This window comes from Oryzias latipes, chromosome 21 (assembly GCF_053564925.1).
Source record: "Oryzias latipes strain Hd-rR chromosome 21, Olatipes_Hd-rR_3.1".
NCBI lineage: Eukaryota > Metazoa > Chordata > Actinopteri > Beloniformes > Adrianichthyidae > Oryzias > Oryzias latipes.
In genome coordinates this window covers 26,811,424-26,830,967 of record NC_136257.1, presented here as the reverse complement: position 1 = coordinate 26,830,967, position 19,544 = coordinate 26,811,424, and the positions used below count along the sequence as shown (strand labels likewise).

At 39.6% G+C, this 19,544-nt stretch overlaps 1 protein-coding gene across 1 annotated transcript in view; it reads right to left on the bottom strand.

The window, feature by feature from the left end:
• Positions 1-1,523: 1,523 nt before the first annotated feature.
• mospd2 (motile sperm domain containing 2) overlaps positions 1,524-19,544 on the bottom strand; it is an 18,400-nt gene continuing 379 nt past the window's right edge. Inside the window, exons 2-15 of the mRNA XM_011489859.4 lie at positions 19,458-19,515; positions 18,949-19,104; positions 18,272-18,358; positions 18,016-18,170; positions 17,374-17,434; positions 17,252-17,290; positions 17,021-17,145; positions 14,957-15,130; positions 10,347-10,465; positions 5,990-6,083; positions 5,808-5,904; positions 5,195-5,315; positions 4,969-5,071; positions 1,524-2,065 (exon numbers count right to left, since the gene is read on the bottom strand). Coding sequence (XP_011488161.1) covers positions 1,913-2,065; positions 4,969-5,071; positions 5,195-5,315; positions 5,808-5,904; positions 5,990-6,083; positions 10,347-10,465; positions 14,957-15,130; positions 17,021-17,145; positions 17,252-17,290; positions 17,374-17,434; positions 18,016-18,170; positions 18,272-18,358; positions 18,949-19,104; positions 19,458-19,515 — 1,542 coding nt within the window. The 3' untranslated portion in view covers positions 1,524-1,912. The remainder of the gene's footprint in view (positions 2,066-4,968; positions 5,072-5,194; positions 5,316-5,807; positions 5,905-5,989; positions 6,084-10,346; positions 10,466-14,956; positions 15,131-17,020; positions 17,146-17,251; positions 17,291-17,373; positions 17,435-18,015; positions 18,171-18,271; positions 18,359-18,948; positions 19,105-19,457; positions 19,516-19,544) is intronic.

The window sequence follows — 19,544 nt, the reverse complement described above, 5'->3', positions numbered from 1 at the left end:
AGACCTGCTCTATGGGGTTCAGGTCAGTTGGCCGTTCCACATGAGGCAATCAGACTTCCTGAAGTCCAGCTGTGACAATTCTGGCGCCATGTGGTGGAGCATTATCGTCCATGAACAGAACGTTGTGCTGGTGGAGTTGGTTCTATGATGTTTCTGAGGTAAGAACGTGCACTACCTGGACCATATACAATAATCAAATCAGTTTTATTCTGACTGGTCATTCCTTCCCAAAATGTTGCTCCTCTTCCACCAAAGACAACCCTGGGAACCATGTTGACCTTGGCGTATCGCTCTCCTCGCCTTCTCCAGCAACGGCGACGACCATCATTTCTGTGCAAAGTGAACCCACACTCATCCGTGAACAGGACAGTAGATCATCGGTCAATTGTCCAAGTCACATGGTCCTGGATCCACTGCAAACTTTCCCCTGCATCAGTCATCTGGCATTCAAGTCAAAGTGTTGAAGTTGGTTGTGAATAGTTTGTCTGGAAACCCCAGTAACCCTCACATCTGGTAAACGGACCTGCAGCTGTGTGGCATTAGCTAAACCATGTCTGAGTGCAGAGGTTCTTAGGTTCTGGTCATGTCTGTGTCTTGATGCAAGTCTGCTGATAAAATCTGAGAAAAGTTCACTGCAACATCTGACGGCCTACCACCAACCTGGAGTCGTGCTATGGCCAGGTGGAGCTGTTCATCCGTTAAGCACCGTCATGTGTTCATGTCTGTTTGAATGATGAACTTGGAATGACTTACTGGAACAATCAGCTTTTTATACCCACAGAATGATGACATTGATGCCACATTGAAAAGGGTTTTCTTTTAGAATTCTTTGGTTTTGGCCCCGAACACTGAACACAGTGAGGCTATTCGGTTTGTCTATCACTCCGGCATGATTATCTCCCATTGCCGACAATCGGTGAAGTGAAACAAACATTGTTTGAGTTTTTCCCTTTATCGCTCACTGGTAGGATTAGTGGTTTCAAGGACACCGTGTATTTTGGCCAAACCAAGATGGACACAGTTGTAATCCTCAGTGAGATCTGTTGACTCGTGATCACATGGATCATTCTAACCCGGGCTCAGATGGGAGCAAACCACCCACTGGAAAAAAACAAACCCCACTTACCGACACCAGACAGCCTTTGGTGTTCGCTCGGCTAATAACTGGCTCTGTCCTTGCAGCTCCGGATCGCTCCGAGCTGGATCTACTTCCAGATATCAGGGCTTCCCACTAAGCTACAAGTGGGTTGCGCCACGCTGTTGTGCTGCCAGTAATTGCTTTGGTATTTTTAGTTTTTAGTTGGGTGTTGGGGTAATTAAAACCAAATGAGATAGTGGAAGCGCAGATCTCCTGCTGCTGCCCAGTCCGAGCGCTGGAGAGCTTCAGCAGCTCATTTGTGGCTGTGTTTTCAATTAGAAAGGGGTGCTCTAATGAGTGTTCATGGGGGGGGGGGTTACAGCTCAGACCTGAGGAAAGTGGGAAAGGGGGTTTCCTTTCACAAAAAAAATGAGGTTTAATTCAGTTGATGACAAAAAGTTTCTTTTATATTAATGAGCTTTATAGAGATTTTTTTTAGATTTAAATAATATAAAAATTAAGCTGAAAATAACTACTGTTTTAGCCATGTTTGATGTAATACAACAGTGATTTGTAATAATTTAAAGACATCACTTCTGGACAGTTCTACTTTCAAAAACTGCTAACCGGAATCTGTCCAATCAAAAGAGACGGATAAAGTCTCTTCGTTTAGGAACTCTGAGTGAGATTGCAAGTCTTTATAGCCAGCTCGTTTCCATGGCAGCAGCCGGTGGGACGGCTGGGGGCTGACCAACAGGACCCGTCGACTGTGGAGACGCGAGTGTGTCCGAGGTTGAGACATGTAGACGGAGGACGCTGTGGCGGGGGGCGGGGTCAAGAGGGCCGCTGAGCTGTACCCAGCAGGTAAAGACACTGCAGGTTCAGCACCACCAGGACCAGAACCAACCCAATCAGGACCTTCTGGACCCACAGACACGTGTCCAGCTTCTGCTCCAGCCGGTGGTTGCAGGCCATCACTCGCATGAGCTGGAAGACACAACTACAATCTGTTATGACCCGTTTGATACAACATGGAACCGACGGAGTAAATAAGTGGGGATGGGAGTTAGTAACAAGGCCTGACATACATATAAACTATTCAGTTTAGCTTTACAGTTCTAACCAGTTCTAGTCGTTTTACCTGTCCGGTGATTGTGGGCGTGCTCATATAAGAATGGGTGGAGCTACAGTCAAAATGCTGAAGGAAAAGCCAGTAAGTTTGGTTGTAATTCCCAGCATTTGTGTAATTCCCAATATTTGCTTACTTCAGCGTGTAAACAAATTCTTTCCTTCTTTCCTGACGGACAGTAGTGATGTGTACAATGCTCTTAAAAAGACAGTTTCCGTGGCGACAAGATGTGAAATATTTGTTTACTTTAGCGTGTAAACAAATTCTTTCCTTCTTTCCTGACAGAAACAAGGAAATAGAGCATCTCAGGGACATTCAATTGCTCTCCTTCCCCCTGCTTCATCACACTTCAATGTTTTTGGAATAAATTTGTATGTTTTTTTTTTACTTTTGAAGCACCTGATTAGATCCAAACATTACCCATTCCTATAAATACGTGTCACTTCTATGGAGACAGCAGTGCTGTAAAAGCTGCACTAAAGAGGCGACTCCGTCAGTTTTCCCTGTTTCCTCCTGAGATGCTGTTATTTTTATCTCGTCACGCATCGATGATTTGTCAGCCAAACCTTTGCAGACTTAAAAAAAATGATTTTTTATATAGATCAAGAGGAATTCAACAACAAAATGTTGTTTCTTTACCCTTACAGCAGCAGCAACAGATCATCACACTCACACCACTCTGCTTCACTGTTTTCAAAGATCCGCTTTTGATCTGTTGTAAAAGCGTTCCTAGCGGTCTTTTTAATCATGGTTATGCCCGATTTTAGGCAAAATAAAAAAACCTGGGTCACTTTCTAGGACCTAATTTCTGCAGACTGGCAGGAGTTCATTAGAAATTTGTCTCAGAGTTGTGGGCAGGATCTTTCATGGAGAGAAGCCCCGCCCCCATTCACCTCCTAAAGTGAAGCAGGAAGCTTTTAGCCGCCCAGCGTAGTTCCTACGTCACACATGAGCTCTTTTTCAAACAGCATTTTTTCGTCTGCTCCTGATTCACATCAATTTGAATGAATCAATCTCCAGAAATGACATTTTAAGCATAATTTCCCTTTTATATGTCCATCATTATGAGAAAAATGGCACAAAAAGACAAAAAACAATTTACATTGGCACAAGTCTTTAAGTTTTTTGTTATTTTGTAAGCTAGATACTCCTACCATGCAGTTAATTTTCTGTTTAGGATGTTAAATGTGATGCTTTTTCTTTTTGTTGTTGAAATAAACTCAAAGATGAGATGCGATGTGAGAACTCATGTTTGAGACTCACTCTGATGAAAAATGTGTTTTTAGCATTTTGAACATGCTCTTCTGGCTTTTCTCTCATTTAAACGTCTGAGTATTTCTTTAGTCAAATCGGGGTGAATTGGGAGCAGATGAAAAAAATACTGTTTGAAAAAGCTACTACGGCAAGCCAGAAGCTCCCTGCTCTGCTCCATTCTGATGCTTGTAGACAAAGATCCAGATTGTTTTTCTGGTCTGAGCCGACATCTGGCTCAAAATATACTATACTAACTAAAAGTTGCAATTAGCGATATTAGTGATCAATATTGCGATGACGAGATAACTTGTGATCCACGAACAAATAGCAAAACAACCAATATATAGTATTTCCATTTCACTGCACTTATTTAAATAAGAGTGACTGTAACTTAAATTTCACTCCAAATGACCCTCATCTACATAGGAGGCAAACATCTAACATGAGAGGGCTCCATCTGATTGGTCAAATGCATAAATGGATTTATTTGATTCGTTAAATACTTCAAGCCATCATAAGATTGTTTTAACACATTTAAAGTGAGCATTTAATGTAGTTTTTGCCATCCTCTGTGATGTGCACATTGCACAGCTTGATATTGCGATAACAATAAATGTGTGATTTATTGTACATTCCTACTACATAATATATATAATGTAATCACCATTGTTGTTGAAGGGCTATTATTAGTTTTGGGGTGTGAGGGGCTGTAAGCTAGCAGAAGAGAGTGTAAACAGATGGATGACGGGAAATAGGGGCAGAGTTGCTCCGCGTCAACAGTCCCATCCACAACTCAGAGGTAAATTTCCAATGAACTCCGGCTGCTATGCAGAAACTAGGTCTTTAGCAGAGTTTCTATCAGTCAGTCTGGTTGAAATGCTTCTTTTCACATTTAAAGCCCGACTGTTAAAGACGAACTTGTTGCTGCCGTTCCAGTTAGTGCTTTTTAGTTTCTCAAAACACATTTTATTGGATCTTTTTCCACCTTTGTAGAGGAGTCACACCTGTTTGTATTTTGTGCTGTTTAAAAATCTCTCTCTTTTTTTAATAGATATATATATTTGTGCAGAAGGACAAAAACGCACATCAGTGAAGTGAACGAATAACATCTTCTGATGTTCACCCAGTGAGACTAATGATGATGGAGACGAAGCTATTAGGAGGAAGCGATTTCATCTTCTTTTGTGGAGAGCATTAGTGAGCTCCAGCAATTATGTCCCGTGACATGAACAGCAAATCCCTCATTGCTGTGGAGCCTCCTGTAAGCTGGCAGCTCGGGCGGATGCTCTCAAATCTGCTCCTCTGTTTCACAAACAAACAGAGGAGCAGAGGAGAAATGAAAGTGATGATGTGACAGCAGAGGAGAAACAGAAACTATAATGAGAATAAGATCACAGACGGCGGTTTTGTTAGATTAAAACAGAAGTGCCAGTTTATGTTTTTGAACATGTCCCCCTTTGCTGCAAGAACTTCTTGAAAAGAAACGAGAGAAGAAAGACCGTCTCACCGATGAGCTTAAATCTAGCTGCCTGCTGCTCTGCGTGTCCACAGGGCTCTCTTTCAGAAGGTCTGATGCCGGTTTGGAGCTACTCACACAATGACAGCGTAACCTGCAGCGTAACAAAGTCAGCAGAGGAGAAGTCAAACCATGTGTTCTCCTGATGAAGAGCAGCAGAAGGTCATCATCAAGCCTGGGAAAGACCCCTGTACCATACTGTGAAGCTGTAACGCACCTGTGCTCCATGATTTTGTTTTTTGGTACTTCTTTCCAGAACTGAGCCAGTTCCTGTGACCCGGCGCCGTCCATCTCAGCCGCCATGACCAGGAACCTGTCCTGCGGAGACGCCTGGAAGCCTGCGCATAACCCAAAAACAGTTTTAACGCGGGAACATTGGGAGGAACCATCTTAATCCCGGAGGATCTAGGAACACATTTTTTTCTGGTTTATTTATAGTTAATTTGACTATTTTTTGTTTGTTTTTCATTTTAGGTAGCAGCAATTAATAACAGCCAAAAAGAAGTAAATAAAAAAATAAATTAAAAAAATATAAACAATTTTAACATTAATATATAAAAAAAACTGTGGCCAAATTTGAAACTGTAGGTTCTCCTGGGTTAAAAATCAAACTCCAAAACAAAAGATCACCATAAAAGTGACAGATTAGTCTAAGCACATCATCAGCTTCTGCTTGGAGGAGGGTTTGTTTTTTTTATCACTCCTGAAATATGCATGTAAAACACAAAAAAGTGCCTGCCTGCACTTTGGGAGGCTAATACAGGGAACCACTTGATTATTCTGTGGGTTGAGAACATCCGCTGCTGTGAGCACAGAGCTGAGTGCTTTACCTCCATGCAAGGAGACAACAATGTCCACTGAAGCTCCTGGTTCACAGCTGCTGCTGCTGGGCTTCACTCTGTACTTCTCAGGCGCTGTGGTCCGTACCTACACAGATCCAGAGGATGAACTTTCAAAAAGTGGGAATTATGAGCTTCATGTAAAGCTTAAAACATAAGCAGGGTTTGCTCACCTTAAAGGCCACCACATTTTTGGTCACGTTGGTCAAGACGATGAGGCATTTCCTTTCTGTCTCCCCAGACCCAAAGCTGAGCTCCTCTGCGGGGCTAAGAACAGGAAAACAAACGTAAACATCTGAATAAAATTCACTGCAGCAGGAAATGACTGCGTTTAAAAAGAAACGCAACGTTTAGACGTGTTTCCATTCGTTTTTTAATCACTGTTGACTTTCCCCACACTTATCGTTCCTTCCACAGTCACGGCCGCATCACTTCCTGCTCTTTGATGTCGGTTCCGTTAAGCAGGCCGAGAGTTTGTAGCTTTACCTGTATCCTGGGTCCCACAGGAGAAACATTTTCTTTCAAGTCTTTTGCTACAGCTCATGAATAATTCTCTTATCAAATGTATATATAAAAGGACACTTCCATTATGGTGAACAAATGAAAGACTTCAGCTACCGGAGAGTAGCATGACATGAAAAGTGCTGATTTAATTGACTTTTTTAACACTTTTAGTGAGAAAAGTAGTTTGTGATCAGGCTCCAAATGATCATAAATGATCGTCATCTGATGGATCCTCATAGACCTTCATTGTAAAAGCAGATCAAGTTGATCTTTCATGGTAAAAGTACAAATATTCTCAAGAAAGGGACTTTTTAATGACCTTTAATAAGGTTTTACTCTAAATTTCTAAAAATCCCTCATAGTTTTATTGATTTCATATCAAGCTATGACCAGTCGTTTTATTTATTTTGTTGTTTTTTGGTTGAGCTAGAATGCTAAAGAACTCCGATGTGTTTTTGATGTTTTCAACATTTTTTGTAGTTTTTTTCATGATGGAGGACATATATTAAGAAAATTAAGGTTAAAATTGCATTTTTTTTCTTTCTTTATTCTTATCAAATCTTGAAAGACAGCTTATTTGTGATTTAGAAAATGGGCTGGGCGACGCTCAATCTCGTTCTGAGCTCTCAGCAATGGGGAGAAGAAGGGGGGGCGGGGTTGCTCTACCCCAACAGCTAAAAACGGCATAATCCTAATTAAAAGACCACTGGAAATGCTTTAAAAATAGATAAAAAAATATTATTGTGGTTGGATTAACTTGCTCAGCTGATTTGCAAACATTATAATAGCTTTAAAAAGGACTTCCTGTTAACTGAATGAGCTTCTCTGACTACAGAAACTTCTCTCTGCCCCGTTTTATCTCCTCACATCAAACAGATTTCTACAAACATTATTAAAACCCTTAAAATCCGGAGCTAAAGCTCAATCAACTGTGAAGAACAACCACATTTAAGGTTCAATTTAACCCGCTTATCACTGTAATTCACGTCTCAAAACCGCTGATAATGTCACGTTGTCAGCAGAAAAAAATGACCTCATGCTCACGGGACAAAGGTCCATCAGTAAATACTCAAGATTGTTGCAGTGAAGAAGAGCTTGAGAGTCTCAGTTTGCAGTTTTCTGCCTCAAAAACCTCCAAAGCCGTCTCCAGCGTCACGCCACAGGAGGATTTTAGGATGTTGCTGTAAACACGGGTTTGAATAATGGATGACGTGCCAGAAGAAACATCCGTATGAGGCATCAGAAAACCAGCAACCCTTAAAGCGAGCATACATACGACGAGAATTTTGAGGCTCTATCTGAGAGAGGCACAGATTTATAGACAAAAAGGCAGATTAATTCTTAATCCCAACCTAAAACTGCATTTTGCCGTTTCAGTTCCTCCAGGAAGTCCTGTAGGAGGACTTCAGTGTTCGTATAGATGGTGTTAAATACACTGCTTTCTCATTGAATGTATGTTTAGGTATTAAAACAGCTTTTATAAATAACCAAAAGGTAGACATAAATTGGCTTACGCTTGAATGAGCATCCTTAAATCTTAATACTTGGAGTTCTCCTATACCATGGAGGGTAACCGTCACAGAAAAGCCTGCAGGTCCAACAGTGCTGCTTTGTGGAAGGATGTTCCTCTGCAGAGGGTGCTGTCTTTGAGGTCCACTGATGGATCAGACGCTCCTTTCATGTGTCTCCTAAGGCTCGGATGGAATGTTTCTCCCCTTTTTTTGTTTTTGTTTTAAATGATGTCTTTATTATTGACTTCCTTTCGGCACATCCTCTTGTGTATCTCGTAATAAAACTTTCCACCCTTTAATGCCCCTAAAATTAAAAAAAAAAGGAATTTTTTCGAATTTCTGTAAAGAAGAAAAAAAATGGAGGGATACTGGATATGATTCGTAATAATCATAAAACTTTTATTATTAGTAAGCAGACATTTTTCTAGAGACACATGTATTTGAATGTATTTGTTAACCTTTTTGTTTGTTTATTAACCAGACATATAGACCAGGGGGGTATTCCAGGAAGCATGTTTAAACTAGCCTGACTTTGAGCCTGAACTCTGGCTGAAATCCGCCTGAACTTGCTTACTCTGGGTATGTCGGTTCCAAAAGACCGGATATGAGTTGGCGTAATTACGCTCGACTTGGTACCCCTGGGTTAACGCACGGTACATAAAGACATTCTCAATAGATCGCCGATTTCTGGAGTCACCATGGAAACGCGTGGAGAAAAAAAAAAGAAAGCGCGACACTTGAGACGGAAGTGAGACGGAGTCTGAGATTTTAATGACGGCGGTTAAAAATTATAAGTCCATCAAAAAAGTAACACGGCTGAAAAATAATTTAAATAATTTAGTTAAATTTATTCAAACTCAATAATTGTTTATACAACTCAAATTTACGTATTTATCTAACTAAATGTCACATTACTCCATTAATCTTTTTTCCATCTTAATTACTTATATTTCTTGAACTTTCATATGTCTAAGTTTGAACCGGCAGATATGCTCATTTTTACAACAATAAAAAGAACGGAAAAAAATGCACCGAGTGCAAAAACTCACTAAAGAATTTCCCGTCACTGTCATAACAGTACTATGCGGTAGGGGTGCTATATAAACTCATCATCCTATCCTTTACTGTCACTCATGGTGCAGAGACGTAAGCATAGTAGGACAAAATAGCTCTGCCAAACACGGTGAAACACAGTAAAACAGCTATACAACTAAACACATTTTGTAAAAAACCCACACTTAAACCCAAATCCGTCCAGACAGGCAAAGGGAATGATATCCCAGAATCCCTTGCGGTGCCGATCTAACAGCAGCATCAAAGTTACACCTACTTAATTGAATTAATTTGAACGAAAGGAAAATAACTGTCTGAAAACTACGTGTAATTTTTAACAAAAAAATTTCTAACAAAAAAAATGATTTATCTTAACTGAAGCAAATAATTACGTTAGATCAAAGTAAAAAAGTTTATCTTTCCAACGTCCATATGTGGTTTTATCACCCTCTCATGATGGAAAAAGTATTATCTGAGCTTTTTCATCCACTAAATCATCTTCAAATGGACACGCCATGCTGCTTCACCTCTCTGTAAACAAACTAAGCTTCAACTAAACCTGCTCCGGACCAGGTTATGTTCAGAGAATGAGTTGCCATGGTAACTTGACCTACCCTGAAACATACCTCCATTTCTGGAACCGAAAGCTGAGGTTATCAACTTTCTTAGCCTCAAACTTATCGTGGGAGCTAGCATAACCTGCTTTCTGGAATACCCCCCTGTATATGAATGCCAATAATCTGTCAATGTTCATTTTAAATGCTTGAAATATTTAAAAGGTATTTTCTTATTGTTATTAATTTGAAATCTAAATAAAAATTCACGTTAAAAAAAATAAAATAGAATGTGGTTGTACATAAAACTCAAGCATCATCATTCGATCAGTGATATCCCAAAGTACCAACCTTTTCTCCTTTCTTATCGTGTTTCGCTTTTTTTAACATTTCATCTTAATTTCTAGAAATTACTTTTGTTTTCTGAATTGTTTCCTTATTATCAAGTTTCCGTTTTTTGGAATTGTATTTCGATTTCTAAAATGTGACATTGTTTTTTTTTAACTTCGTTTTGGTTTTTTTCCTGTGATCTTTAACAAGTTTTTGTGTGGAGTGATTTGTTGGCGTGATTTGGACTTCAGGGCCACCGTACCAATGGTCAGGAGATCTGAGAGGGTAAGATCCCAAATACAGGCAGCAGAAATGAATTTCTTCTGCGGGATGGTTATGAGAAAGGACGTCTTTTTTTCCAAAAGAGGTTTCTGTGCAGACACAGGTTAGGGAGTCTATGCTGAGAAGCAGAAGTGGGTGGATGGATGGATGGATGGATGGATGGTTTAACAGCAGTTTCCGTCCATCAATGTGTCAAAAGAAATCCCATATGAACCTTTATTCACATCTCAATGAGCTTCGGTGCAAATATTTTTAAGACTGACATGCTGCAGAGGAGCTGCAGCCCCACGACCTACCTGACATCCATCAGGGGGCCTTTGAAGGTGGTCAGTGGCTTCCTGGCTCCGTTTGCCCTGACACTTGATTCTGCTCTATCTTTGTCCTCTGCCCTGGGAAGGTCTTCCTGGATAGTCACCTGAAACAGCAAAGACCGCTCAATTAAGACACACCCAGACATGCTGCTACCGTCATCAGGTGACCCTTATCTTGTTGCTCCTCCACAGAGAAACGTTTGAACTTTGCCCTTCACACACACAAAGAAAGCTGAGTAAACAAAAGCAGCTGCAAACTGGGAATCTTTTTATAAACAGCGGTTGTTTCTCCTCTCATGACTTCTGACCTTTGTTACAGCGCCAAAAAAAAAACAGAACCAAGAAACCTCAAACTCATGACTTCCGACTAAAACTAAAAGCCAAAGTGGTTCAGGCGGTGAATCTGCTCAAACTTTGACCCACATTTTGCACAAACGGACCACACAACTGTCGACGGAGGCAAAAGCGGTGTGGACTGGAGGGGAAGTGATGGCAGAAACATCTGACTGTTGTGTGTGTTTCAACATACTGCTGTTTGATTCAACAGTCACAAAAAAAGACATCAGGAGATAGTTGGTTTATTAATAAAGGTCTCTATTTATTCATTTTCAGAGCAATTAACACAGTTAAGTAGCAATAGAGGTAAATCAAATGCAAAACACTTGAAAAGGATTGCAGCGTCAGAAGCAGGTAAAATGACAATCTACCAAAATGAATCAAGTATAAGGACATTACAGGTTAATGAAATACAAAATTCATTCATTCAATTCTTTTTTTGATCAAATAAAAGAATAAAAACAGGTTTTCATGGCATAAACGAATGATTCCTTCATATTGGGTGCAAAAGGAAATGTTAAGGACAAAGACATGAGTCACACTTGAGAAGCACGTGATGAAATGTTGAAATGACACGGGAAGGCACAAACACGGTGATCAGCACAAACAAGTCACAGACTTCATTAAAGACCCTCTAGCTCAGTGTTTCTCCACCTTTTTTGAGTCACTACATACGTTTACTTGGACAAAAATCACATGGTACAGCAGCAATACCAAATGTAAATGTAGTCTGTATTAATGATTAATGCTGTACCAGTCACTCCAGGATCTCAAGTGCATTTTTGTAATAGTTTTATTCGGTTTATGTTGTCCAAATAAAACTGTAAGTTTAACAAAAATGTTTTATTTCTTTTTTTGGGGGCTATTTCATTTTAGTTTGAGTTAAATAGAACTTCAGTTATGGAGCTGGTTCTGTCTTGTCTTGTCTCGCTGCAAAATCTGTTTCAAGGCTACTAAAAAATGGGAAAGTTACAATTTTGTTTCAACACCTGAATAGTTGTTTCTCTTGACGAGATGCTCAAACTAGCGGCAGCTCACAAGACACCTGCGTTTTACAAACGATGTCATTTTTGTTAAAGAAAGTGAAGGGAGGTAGAAAAACATGGATTCAAACTGGAAATCGAATTTATGTGAAAAAAAAAAAAAAAAATCAGAAGATGTATTTTTTTGGCTGAATTGCTGGGTCTCAGTGTGAAACCTGGGCCTGTTTGGATGAACGCAGAGCTGATGACCTGGTAATGATTTTTAGACCAAGTAGATGAATAATTTCCCATGACACACAGGGCCTTCACTCATGGCACACTGGTTGAAAAACACTGATCTAGAGGACAAGGCACAGAAACTCAGCTCGCCTTAAGAGGAAGTGCTGAAGGTTAAGAACTTGCTCTACTGTGACATTACAGTAATTAGTTTCTTCATTTGTAGTTGGACACTTCAAGTAGTGTGAGGTTATTATTATGGGCGAGCCGCCCTACTCAAGTCAACTTAATTAAAGTCTGAAATGTCTTAAAATTAAAGGACATTGTTTAAAAGTCATTAAGGTTCAATCCCTTTAAGGCAAAGATCAAAATGAACAATAAAAAAAGAAGTGTTTGGAAACCAAAGTGCTGAAACGTTAAGGTCCAGGACAGGTCAAAGGAGGAGTGAGTCTCGCCGCCGAGACGGTTGACCAGGAGGAAGGTGTGCTCACAGCTGCGGTCACATGAGCACACCTGCCTTTCTCAGCCTGCGGAGGTCATCCCGAGCAGCTGTGAGTCTTACACAGCTTTACCACATCCAGCCCTTTTTTCCAAAAAGAAAAAGCAAAAAGACAAAAGAAAAAAGGAAAAAAGAAAGAAAGAAAAATTGTGTTAGCTTCCTGGAGCCTTTGGGATCTTCCTGAGAAGAACTTCAAATTTGAACAAACAACACAGACGGAGGGGGGGGTGTTTGTCAGAGGAAACAGGAAAAACCAGAAGGAGGAGGAGCAGAACCATGAAGTACTGCACCATAAATATTTACCCTACAGCAGGGGGGTCAAACTCATTTCTACAGAGGGCCACATCAGCATAGTGGCTGTCCTCAAAGGGCCAGTTATGACTCATACATGTAACTAAATGTAAAAATAAAATAAAACTACTCCTTAATGTTAAATAACTCATTTATTTATTTATTATAACTTTTTAAAGTGACAATTACAGTTGCATAGAAAACATGTTTGCTTATTACTCTATTATAAATTATAAACTTTGTTTTTCCAGGTTATGTTATATGGACAGTGTTTAAGTCCTAATGTATAGTGGCCCAATCCGATATTGCAAGTCAGAGTCCCCCTAGATATCAATAAATACAGACCAATTTTTATTTTTTATTTTGGGAAATTAAAAACTTGTATGCTCTCGCGGGCCACATAAAATGACATGGAGGGCCACATTTGACCCGCGGGCCTTGAGTTTGACACATGTGCTCTACAGCTATAAGAATGAAGCTGATATAAATCAGTTTATTCTAATGTTTCGTCAAAGTTTTCTAATAAAATTGAAGAAGAAAAAAAGTCCATAAACTTAAAACGGGACGTTCTTGGGTAGGCGGCCTTATCTAAGAGATAAAACCAAATGTCCAAAGATGTTTTAGGTGAAAAAAAGTTCTTATTTTCTGTCTTCTAAGAAAATAATTGAATCAAGAAAGTTTTTCCAATTGCAAAATTATATTGTGTGAGAAACACGTCTTAGTGATTATTAGAGTTTCATTCTTAAAATACAAATTCCCACTGGCAGATTTTTTTTTGTTGCTTTTTAAAGGAAATCTGCCAATGAGTTAAGAGTTTTTGACTCATTTCTAAGGGGTCTGTTTCTGCAGTGTACAACCAACAGCAAAGCTGTGAGTCTCTGCAGAAGCTGCTGATCTGGCAGACATCGACTTCGCTCCATTACAGCAAACCTCATCTGTGTGTGAAGTGTCACCCAAAAGGGATTGTGTAATCCGTTTTGCCAAGATAAATATATAAAAGATATAAAAATAACTTTCCTTTTTGATGTGCAGCCCGTTAAATCTCTCTAAAAGTGAGTCATTTCAAGCAGAACGTGTGTGTTTGTTTTCAATGTATGCAGATTACGGTGAGGCTTATTAAAACCTGATCTGCATCTGCTTTGATAATCTATAAGCATTTGTGCATAACTTGTGGCTTTACTAACAATGGGAGTATTCTTTGCTCAGAGGAGCTTAGGAGGTTCATGGGAGTAGCTTTGGTCTCCTTTGTAATCTGATTTCTTCCTTAAAGACAGCAGGAACATGAAGGCGGACCTTGTTTCGCTCAGCTGTAAATTAAAGGGCAGGCAAAACTTTATTCCTAGTGACGAATCACAACTTGATTTCTCATAAAGTTTGCTCTAAAAGGAAAGCAGGAGGAAGCGGAGAGAAAACGAGTCGATTCGGTGACATGAGCTGCAGGCGGCCAGTACAGTGACAGCAGAGTGAGAGGGTGGCGACGGCGGCGTGAAAAATGACCCCCACCCCCGCGGCGGCTGGCTGTGATGGAGCGGTACGCTGCTGGGAAACAGGAATCCAGAAACAGACCTGAAAAAAAAAACGTGGGTTTCTCTGCGGACAGGAGGAACCCAGAGAGAAGCTGTGCGTGACATGCAACAAGTGCGAGGATCAGAGAAAAGCCACGAGGATCAGGAGTCGCCTTCAACGAGTGAAGGCCTCACAATCATGTCAGTGAGGATCCACTGCGAAAAGAGCTCCATTAAAAACTGATTTGAGGTTAAATATGGAAGAAAAAGAAGGAAGTCCTCCGTTTGGAAACATGCAGACGTGCTCAAAAGAAAAGTTCCCTCTGACTGTACTAGTGCCAACATTAGCCGTCAGGTTTTTTTTATTGCAATGAAGGATTTGATCTTGATCAAATGTGAGCAGATGTTTGGTGATTTTTATCCTACAACAGATGTTCCAGAGTTTTTGTCCCCTTTCTGTTCTCCGAGCCCAAACAGTCACAAGTCAGTACAGAGTCTGGTTCTGTTGGAGGTTTTCTTTCATTTAGTGAGAGTTTTCTTCTCTAGTCATCAAACTGCACCCTCATTAATTATTCTGTCTGTCACCTATATACCCAAAAATTAATTTAACAGAAAAGGCTTAAAAATGTGAATCAAGTTGGAATGAAGCTTTTTACAATGGTAAACTGTTTTATTTTTTTTGGCTTTGTTTGAAACTAAAGGACTGGACTAAATTGACCTCAGTACTGCCATTAGAGAGACCGTTTGCTGAACAGAAAGCCGTACCTTCTTGGACTTTGGGACAACGTCCGAGCTGAAGCTCGACTCCAGAGTGTCTTTGCTTTCCTGTTCTGCCTCTTTGCTCTCCGTCTCGTCCTCGGTGATGGAGGGTCCGTTGTCGTAGATGGGCGTTTGGAAGTCATCATCGGGAAGGGGCGGGTAATTGTACTTGAAAGGATCCTAGAATATAGATAAAGTTTCATTAAAACCAGGTATTCAGTCTTTTAGTCAGATCTGGTTAAGTTACTGTGACTGTCAGCCGAGTTTTAGTCTCCCACTACGGCCGCAACTAAATCAGTCAAACAGAACCACAATTGACCACATCCCTCTGGTTCTCAAGTCCTTGCAGTATCTACCTGTCACATGTAGATTCATTTTGCTGCTGGTTTATAAAAGCCATCACATCGATTGGTGGTAAACAAACCCAGCAGGGCTCTGAGATCTGCAGAACGCAATTAGCTGGTAGAACCTGAAGAACCAAACGGGGTGAGGCTGCTTTCAGCTTCTACGATTCACACTGAGGGACACAGCTGTTGCTCTTTTCCGCAGCCTTTGTTTAAGATGCTGCACAGCTACAGCTTCATTGATTGTACTTTTCTTATTTTGAATTGGATTTTATTTATCTTTTCTTCAACCTTGCTGTAGCTCTTTAAATGTAAGTGAATTTAAATTGCCCGTGTGTCCATACGGTGCAATTATAAGTCAAGTTGCTCTGCCTTCCTAAATTCATTAGCATCTGTTGTTGCTGAGAGCAGCGACTCAAATAGAAAAGAAGACTTTTTTTTTTTAATTTAATTTACTTTTATTTATCCCACAATGGGGAAATAGGTCACCGCACTTTAACCCATCCCCTAGGGCAGGGGTGGGCAATTCCAGGCCTCGAGGGCCGGTGTGTCTGCATGATTTCCAGATAGTCTTGCCCTACTGATGGCTGATTACCTGGTTCAGGTGTGTCCAGCCAATAATCTTGCCCTACTGATGGCTGATTACCTGGTTCAGGTGTGTCCAGCCAATCAGAACATGCCAGAGCAGGGTATGCTGGAAAACATGCAGGAATGCGGCCCTCAGTGCCCACCTCTGCCCTAGGGGGAGCGGTGAGCTGCAGACTCGCCGCGCTCGGGGGCCGACAACTGGCCCCCGGGGAGAGCGGGGATCGATCCTCCAACCTTTCGGTTATTCGACGACCTGCTCTACCGCCTGAGCGAAACTGCCAACAACTGCCACCTTTCTCAGCTGGGTTTTCATGACACCAATATTGATTATAAAAGCAGGGAAGGAAATTAACTGGCTACTAATTCAGAGTTTAACATTTGCTGCTTTGTATAATAACACGACACGGTTTTAAAGGTAAAACATCCATCAGGTAGATTCAAAACTTAGTGGATTATAATTGGATCAAGACAGTTTTATTTACTCATTTGTTTATGTTGATTTGATAAAAGAATGTTTTTTTTTTAATATTTAACATCTTTAAATCTATTTTAAAAGTAGAATTATAAACAAGTTTCATTTGGATTTATGCTGCTTATGTTAAAAAAAAGGAACTATAAAGTAAAGAACAGCCATTTCAGATCCAACATGTGGATGAAAAGACTAGAAAAATTCTATTTTCTATTAGGATTTCTTAGTATCTGCCCCGCTGACCTTTAATTATGATTTTAACTCCTTTTTAACTGTTTTTATCCATTTTTTATGTTCAATCAATGTATTATTTATTGATTCTGTACAGCATTTTGGGCCAACTTGAATATTGGTGGAAGGAGTAAAATGACCGAATGAATGAAATGAAAGAAAGTTGAACTATGTCTTGCTGTGTTTTGGGGACTAATAAAGCTTATTAAATTGAAAAGACTTTCAAACACGAAATAAACATCTTTTGTGAAATAATTCACTGAAGTGGATAGATGAAATAAAGGAAACTCTCTTGGGAATTCCTGCTCACACATCCTTGAGGATAAATTAAGAAATAGTTATCAAAAAGAGTAAATTCCAATGAGATATCTCTGGAAAAAGAAATGTAACTGAGTATTGTGTGAATGAAAGGAAGTACTTAAAGGCAGGAGCTTTTACCGTTCCGCCCATGTGAGGCGGGAGGTACTCGGGATCAATGTAGTTCAGGACTTCAGCTTTGGAGGCAAACTTCAGCTTACTGATTGCTTCTGGCCCCAACCAGCTCTTAACAATCTTCCATGCAGCTGCAAGGAACAGACATTTCATGCTGAAAAGAATCCTAGCTATTACAAGATAATTCACGGACAAAGACTGAAATAGAAATGCTGATATGAACAAAATCAAACTCACCATTCATAATCCAAGGCATATCCACTATCACCATTTTGGCTAAAAGGAACAAAAGCATACAATTTTTATCACGAGAGTAATTGTAACATATAGAAAGGGCTATAAAATAACATATTACTTACATAAAAACTTGGGATAATACACTTTGAAGCAATTCACAACATACTTTACAAAGTCCATGTCCTGAAACACAAAAACAAAAACTGTTTTTAATTTGGAACAATTAAAAAAAAAGGCAGAAAATTTCTGTTCCTTCAGGAAAACTGAATTGATGTAAACTGTATTTAATCTCCAAATGAACAAAATAATTCTTTTCCTTTTTCCCGTGACGCAAACTGAATTGATTTTAGACTTAATTTTGGATTTTGGTGAAATATTACATTATATAATAATGTTCGTCTTCACTTTAACATACATTATTCTTATTCCATTGTTTGCTTTTCAAAATGTAAGGACATGTAAAGGTTCAAACAAGTAAAGCCTTGTCACTATTGGAAATGTTCTTTTGGCCTATTGTTTTAAATATTTTACTGTTGTATTAAACGCTGATTTAAAACAAACAATTAGAAAGCCTGAGCCATTAAATCTGGCTTCATAATTGGCCTCAAGTGTCATTATAATTAAGATGTCTTAACGTTAAGCTTCACATAGTTAATTCGGGGCACCCACACTGTATCTATCAGATGTTACTTTAAATATAAATGAATAAATACATACGTAAATGCTGCATATGTTAAAGTTAATATACGAGGAAGGTTGTTTACTATATTGCTGATTCCAGATTCCGCCATGTCAAACACAACAGTGAGCGGCATTCCAGGCTCCTTCTTGGCGTATCGCTCGAGCCAGAAAGCCACGTACTTCTTCTTGTCCATGGCCGTTTTTGCATCCTTAATGTGCAGCTTCACCTTAAACCAGACTTAAAAACAAAACAGAATTCAGCAAAAACAGGGCCAGCTCAGAGGCACATGTAGAACTCAAAAGTTGAATCGGGATGGGTAACATGCATGATGAGCATACAGAGCTTGTTGCCCTCTTTGTCGTAGCCATGGAGGAAGACGGCACCGGTCTCAAACATCCACCTGGGAATAGTGCTCTCACTAAGATCTGAGAGAAAGACAAAAGTTCATGTTATAAGGCTCTCCTCCAGAGCATAAGTATAGATACCATAACAAGCTGGTAAAAGTACACAATTCAGTTTACAAATGATCATCAGAAACAAACTTAGGCACAAATCAAGACATACACAACGAACAGAAGGAAAACTCAGTAAATCAACTTCCCGAGATCACAAACAACATAATACTTTTCAATAAAAAACAAGAAAAAGCTAAAGTGACCAACATAAAGAATAAGTCAGATAGAAAGAAAAGAAACACAGATTTCAGATAACACACAATGGACTGTTCTAACAGATTACAGAGACATGAATGATTAGGAAAACACAATGATGCTCTGTCTGTTCTCTACAGACAAGGCAGCCACTGATAAGGGCTGCAAGTCAAACGTGGATAGATCAGAACTTGAAAAAATAAAACTGAAAAAAGGAAAAGGAATGTTAGCAGCCTGACGAATTGAGCATCAAAGTTTTAAAATGTCATTAAACTAAAGACAGCTACTAAATTCAGTGCAAATTGGAGTTAAATGTTTTCAGATTTTTAAAATTTGGACTCCGTTTGACTAACTTCTACACTTACCGTTCACACCGAACTCTTTCCTCCACTGGAGGCTGTCATCTATCATTTTCAGGGCATCATCAACAACTTGTTGCCTCCATTCCAGGTAGCCCTCCACCAGAGCATCATCATTTAGAAGCCTCTCCACATCCCTCTGATCATACTTTTCTGTTGATTCTGCAACACAGAAAATCACGTGACTTTTAGTTTGGCTACGAGAATCCACTCATTTTTATGCTTTTTTTTATTGTAATAGATATCCAGAAATTCATAATTTTTTTTTTAAAGTTCAATTGGAGATAAACTGATGTCAGTCTTAACATGTTATTATGTAAACAGCTTCCTGTAGCAAAGCTAACAAAGCTCGATTTAGCTCTTAAGCACTTACGTGCTACAAATGCGTCTTAAAGTAAGTTAACAGCTACCGAAAGTTACAGAATCAAAACATCAGTAAAATATCTACCTCCGAGCAAATAAAACCCAACACAAAGTTATATAATGGCGTTCCATAAATAAGTTAGTAAAGTTACCTTGAAGCAACTCATTCTTGAATCTCTGCCTGGTTTCTTCGATTTTCTTTGCTAGGTCCTGTCAGAACAAAGTGCTAAAAGGTTAAA